The 6,361-nt window shown below is 52.5% G+C and overlaps 1 protein-coding gene across 1 annotated transcript; it reads right to left on the reverse strand.

The window, feature by feature from the left end:
• Nucleotides 1-80: 80 nt before the first annotated feature.
• Nucleotides 81-5,318, reverse strand: LOC113941195 (aryl hydrocarbon receptor nuclear translocator-like; the record flags this gene model as incomplete). Its single annotated transcript, XM_027632352.1, has 5 exons — nt 81-294; nt 2,097-2,141; nt 3,237-3,281; nt 4,053-4,097; nt 5,207-5,318. Coding segments are annotated over 5 exons (461 nt in total), but the record flags the coding sequence as incomplete, so codon positions are not given.
• Nucleotides 5,319-6,361: the final 1,043 nt, after the last annotated feature.

The following is a 6,361-nucleotide window of genomic DNA, read 5'->3' on the forward strand; positions in this document are numbered from 1 at the left end:
GAGCAACCTGGTGCAGTTGGGACGGGCTCTGAGGTCCCTCCCAACCCGTCCCCTTCCACGGCTCCGTGCCCAGCCCTGACCTGGTCGGTGAGGAAGGAGGGTTTGTAGGTGCCGTCGGTGGAGGTGTTGCCGGTGCCGCGCAGGGACTTCATGTGGGACACGGCCATGCGCAGGATGGTCAGCTTGTCCGGCTTGCGGGCCAGGGCGCTGCACGTGGGCACCATGTCCGACAGCTCCGTGATGTAGGCAGTCATCTTGTTCCTCCTCCTGCGCTCGATCTCGCTGTGGTTCTCCCTGCAGGAGCCCCGGGGCGGGGGGGAGAAGAGGAGGAGGAGGAGGATGAGGTGGGAAGGCTGGCACGGGTGCCGCACACGGAGATGCGCCGCCGGGTTAGCAGGAAGGAAGGCTCACATGCTGGGCGTGCACAGGGAGCGGGGATGAGGGCGAGGGGAGAGGCTACACCTGGACCTTCTGGGCTGAGGACCTTGCTCGGAGTCACAGCGGCTCCCCAGGACCAGCAGCAGCTGGTTTGGCTTCCCCCTCCACTCCACAGCGTGCAGGAAGCCAAAGGGATTCCTCCTCTGCTCTCAGCAGTGCAGGTGAGGGGGACTGAGCCCCACTGTCCATCCCAGGATGGAGGAGATCCCTGAGATCCCCTCCACCATCACCCCTCGCACCCCCAGAGCACAGCTGCAGCTAAAACTGGGGCAACTGCTCTTCTGGGCAACCTGGGCTAGCGGGAGGTGTCCCAGACCATGGCAGGGGGTGGGGCTGGAGAAGCTTTAAGGCCCCTTCCAACCCAAACCATTCCAGGATTCTGAGGAACTTCCATCAGCTGAGTCTCATCTCGTGGTGCTTTGGGGAAGAGACTTCTCAGTTACAGCAAGAGCCTTTCACAGAATCCCAGGGGGGAAACTCGAGAGCAGGTCACACCTGATTTCTGCACAGATCAACCTGGGCAGACCACGGGCCAGGCAACACCAACCTCTAAAGAGACACCACGGCGATTCCTGCCCCCTCAAAGAGGTTCTTGGCACCCCTTTGGCTCACAGGGCACAGCCCCCATCGACCCCACAGACCAGAACCTGCTTCTTTTTATCCAGAACACGTCAATTAACTGGGTTCCTAAGGTGGGTTTTCCAAAACAGAGCTCAAAAGCCAGGTTTCCTGTACAGGAGGATGGATCAGGTGCAAGGAGGCACACGGTGGGAAGTGAAATGAGGTGGAGGTGTTGGAAGGAACCAGGACAGGCAGGTGAATAAAGAGGACAAATACAAAAATGGAGAGTTTCTCTCTACCAGCTGTGTGCAAACACTCAGTGACCTCCCCTCTAATTCATTCATTCATTCAGTGACCTCACCTTTAAGGTGTCCCTGCCAGGAGTGAGATGAGCTTTAAGGTCCCTTCCAACCCAAACCATTCCATGGCTCTATGAGATATTCTTCACTAGAGGCTCCTGGGAACAATCCCTTGGCAAGCTTTGCTGCTTCCCTGGATTCCCAGGCCTCACCTCCACGGCTTCCTGATCTCCCAAAGCACACTGCAGCCACCAGAGGCTGCCTGGAGGGGCAGGTTTGGGTTCAAACACAGCCAGAGGGCAACAAACTGCCCAAAATTGGGGCATTCTCAGCACCCAGGATGGGCTTTTTAGCCCTGGGCTTTGCCTCAGAACAAGTCTGGGGTGGAACAGTCTTAAAGAGCGACAGGTCCCTGAACTAACACCCCTTTCTGTGCCTGTTCCCTGAGTCCAACAGCATTCCTGGGACACAAAACCTTTCCCAGGTGAGCCCTCGATGCAGGACCAGGGAAGCTGTGTTTAGCACAGGTGTGAAAGCAAGAGCCCAACCCTGGGGCCTTTGGCAAATTGATCCTTCTGTGCATTCCCTAAAAACACTGTCCCAAAGCTGAGATGTGCCTTTCCTAAATGCCTTTCCCCTCCTAATTTCAATTCCACAGCAATTTCCAGGAGTCTGTTAAGTCCTCTGCAGCAGATGAGGGAAGAAGGGGGGAAAAAAAAAAAAGAGAAGGGATGCCTAGAGAGACATTAAGGAAAGGAAAACTCTGCTTGTCCATGCTGGAAATCTCCATTCTCCTACCTGGCAAGTCTCTCCTTATCCGCTGAACTCTGCTCATCATCAGACCTAAAAATAAAATCAGCCAGCTAAGCTAAAAATGGAAAAAAAGTTGAAAGAAATGGAAAAAATAAAAATGGAAAGATGGACTAGGAAACCCAGCCTAGGGACAGGTCTGTTTTGCAGAGGAGCAGTTCCATAAAATAAAACAGTCATTAGTTTGCAATACTCCACATTTAATTGGTGCCTGATGTGTGTTGGAGTTTTAAGACATTTACTGAGTTCTAATTTGCTCACCAGTTTCTAATATTAGAAATATTCTACTCTCTCTAACATATTTCTAACTTGCTTGACTTCAGAATGACTCAAACCACTTTAAAAAGCTGGAGAATCCCAGCTTGGAATTCCCTGTAGCCCTTTGCAGGGAACAGCAGGGCAGTGACCCCCAATTTAGGCACTGCTGGGGCACCTCCAGTCCCGGGGGCAGCTCAGGGCAAGACAGACACTGAGGGGCTGGAGCGTGTCCAGAGAAGGGAACAGAGCTGGGGAAGGGGCTGGAGCACCAGGAGAAGGGGCTGGAGGACTCCTGAGGGAGCTCAGCCTGGAGAAAAGGAGGTTCAGGAGGGATCTTCTCACTCTGCAACTCCCTGGGAGGAGGTTGGAGCCGGGGGTGGTTCAGGATCTTCTCCCAGATAACAACAGGACGAGAGGAAATGGCCTCAGGTTGTGCCAGGGGAGGTTTAGGTTGGATATCAGAGCTACTGTCAGACACCAAAAAGGAATCAAGAGCCCAAATATTCCCTACAATCTCCGGGAAACTCCCACTTTGTAAAGCTTCTGCCCAATTCCCCATAAAACACACAACCTCAGGAAACCCTGTTCAAGGACAACTTGTAACTAAGCAGGAAACTTGTATCTCTGCAAGTTCCTGGAGCAGGAGAAAAGAGGGAGAGTCCGAGGCCAGAGCTGAAAGGAAAGGTGCAAAAGAGCAACATCATTTCAACACACTCCATGAGCTGTCCAGGAACACCAAGGAAAACGTGTGGATCCTTTGGAGCACCCTCAGAGGGAGATGATCCAACGGCCAGTGAGAAAGGTGCTGCAGGATCTCTCCTGAGTTAAGGGGGTTTGGCACAAAAAGCTTTCAAACCAGCAAGTTCTTACCTGGCAAATCTCTCCTTATCGTTTGGCATCGGGTCATCGTCACACCTAGGAGAAAGGGAGAGGGTAAAGTGGTTACAATTCCTTCTTTCCCCCAAAAAAACCCACGGAGAAAACAAGGTTTAATAAATCAAACAAAGAGGGCCTGGTGTTAAAAACTTGGCTGTGAGTGGACAATGTTCAGTTGTCTCCTCCAAACCCCGTGGTTGAGCTCTGGGCATCCCCTCCATGGGGTTTTCCACCCCACATTCCTATCAGGGATGGGAGGGATCACACTCAGTTCAATCCCATAAAAAGGAATATGTTAAACTGCACTTGCAGGATGAAGGTCACCCAGACCAAGACCTTCATCCCAGGGGCTTCCATAGGTAAATCCTACATTCATCCTGGAACCATCCCACAGCCCCCCTTAAAGCACTGCAACACGTGGAGTTCCAGCATAATTATTCAATCCTAAACCACGTAGTGAGGCTACAAATAAATGACACAAGACATTCCAGCTCTTCTGTGTTCCATATGGATCACGAGGAGATCCTTGCAGCCCCGCCAGCTCCCTGGGAATAAGGATGCCTCTGGAACTGAAGCATCCTTACAACAGATGAGGGTGAATTAACACGTGTCTGAGGCAGTGACAAAAGCTGCAGAGCTGGGGGATTTCTGCTGACTGGGAGAAAGGGAAGAGTTGAAGGAAGTGGAGCACTTCCCGCTGCTTCCAGAGAGGAAAAGCCACAGGAGCAGCAAGATCCTGCTCCAGGGAAAACACACAGACACCCCCAAGACCATAGGACAGAAACTTGTGGATGCCACGTTCTCCCTCACCTGAGGAATTTACTGTTCCCTTCTCCATCATCATCAAAGTCCAGCCTGAAAAACAAAAGGAAGAGGAACATTATTAATCCAGTGGTGTCTCTTTTAAGTTGCTTCTCTGTCTGTCCTTATGGATGCAGATGATTCCTGAAAGGAAGAATTAAGTACTCCCAAAATGATTAAGTGATCCCAACATGAAACAACACACAAAGTCTGGAAAGGGGCTTCCTTCAGGTGTCTATCAGGAACAGAGCAAGGAAAAACAGTTCCAAAGGAAGAAAAGCTGCTTGGAGCACCCACTGCATCCCAGCCTCCTGTTCCAAAAGCTCTGGATCTCCTGGGAGACAGCCAGGCCACTCAAGAGAGTGTTCCCTGCTCAAAAGCCTGCATTGGGTGCACTTAAAATAAAATAAAAAAAAAAAAGAGAAGAGGGTAAAACTTTCCTGGAGTTAAAGTTCAGTTGGTGCCTGTTTGCTCACACAAACCCCCAGTTGTGACAAGGAGGAAGGATTTCCCACCTTTCCTTCTGGGATGGAAAACTGGGGATGCAGGGTGGGAGGAGCTGCAGGGGAGTGGGAGCATCAGCAAATGGGGCTGAGGGAAAGAGTTTGAGTGACTGGGAAGGGCCAGGAACAGATTTGAGTTTGCTTAAAAATTACGAGGCCATTTCTCGTGCCAGGAATCTGGGAACAGCCTCTCCAGCCCCTTTGAATTTGCAAAGGCATTTTCAGCAAACAAAAAGCCTCCCACAAGCACATTGTGGCTTCCCCACACCCCTCCCAGGGACAGCACAGCTGCAAAGGTTGGAGTAAGGCCCCAAAATCCAGATTCCCCGTCCCTCCACATCCTGCAGCAGCTGCTGTTGCTGCTTCGGCGACTCCTGTTTCGCTCTCAATCCCTGGTGTGTGTTTGCTCCTCCTCCAAGGTGCAACTCAGCTTTCAATGCCTGTTTGGGCTGGACTTTAACCTCCTCTTTAAGGGGTGTATCTGGCCCAAAGATATCACCACGAAGGAAAAGGGCTGGATAAATCCCACCCTTGGAGGAGCCAGGAGACGTCTCAGAATCAGCCACGTTTCCCCCTCCCAGGGCTCTTCCCAGCCAAAAGCTTCTTCAAAAAGCCCCTTTTCCCCCAAAAAAGCACACCCCTGAGCACACACTCACTCACCCAGGTCTCCTCTTGCTGCCCCTCTGAGCCACGGCCCCTCCAGGTTGGGCTCCTGATCCGGGGGTCCCGGAGCCGACGGCTGCGCCCAGCGAGGAAACGTCCGATGCCATTTCTGAACAGGAGAGGGGAAAAACAACCAGGAAAATCAACCAGGATTTTGTCCAAACCCCTCTGGCTCAGTGGAACACCCTCCCCACTAGAAGCAGTTGTGTGTCAGCATCTGCTGGGGCTGATTTGGGCCGATGTGTGCCTGTGTCCTTTCATGTGCTGCTCCGAGGGGAGCGGAGCACACGCTGCTTTTCCCTGGGCTGGAACGGCCCGAGGCTGCCAAGCTAAAAGATGTGGAATCCTTTTTGGAGAGAGGAGGAGCCTGGTGGGAGCCCCTTGGAATCCTTTTTGGAGAGAGGAGGAGCCTGGTGGGAGCCCCTTCTCATCCCTGGCTGCACGAGCACGAAGGAGGGGAGGAGCTGAGCTGCAGAGTTTCCCCTCACGAAACACCAACCTACAGAGGGTTTATTTTCCAATCCCAGACAAAGAATCACCCGAAACGCTCCAAAAACGCCTCAAACCCGCCCTGGTTCAGCTGATCCCTTCTGGTCTGCACCAGTACAGACCAGTGGGCACCAGTGGCACCATCACCCACCTGCCTGTGCCCTTGCACAGCTGCTGGGAGCACCCTGGGTTGGTGGGAGGTGTCCCAGCCGAGGTCCAGGGGATCTCTAAGGTCCCTTCCACCCCAAACCAGTCTGAGGGTTCCATGATTTCGTTTTCCTCTCTTTTTCCCTAACCCTGACTGGATCCTGAATGGATCACGGGCTCTGGAGTAATTTCTCAGCCTGGCTTATGCTGAAACCACATCACAAGAGCTGCAACCCACGTCCCCCTGCACTAAATCAGATTATTCTGCACCACAGAAGGGGTTTTTAAATCCACTATAAACCACTTTCCCCCATTTCTGAAACAAGTCAGCTCTGTGCTTGTTTTAATGGTCGTGAATCTGCTGCTGAACTGCCCCAAAACAGCCACTCCAGCCCGAAAACCTCCACCACAACCTTTCAAAAACGGAGCCTGAAGCAAAACCACTTGTGCTTTACCAAAGCAGAGAGGCCCCAACCCCACCCCAACAGCCCCAAAAACCCCAGTGCTGGGCTCCCA

Source organism: Corapipo altera, unplaced genomic scaffold (genome assembly GCF_003945725.1).
Source record: "Corapipo altera isolate COAL_440 unplaced genomic scaffold, ASM394572v1 131842, whole genome shotgun sequence".
In the NCBI taxonomy this organism is placed as follows: domain Eukaryota; kingdom Metazoa; phylum Chordata; class Aves; order Passeriformes; family Pipridae; genus Corapipo; species Corapipo altera.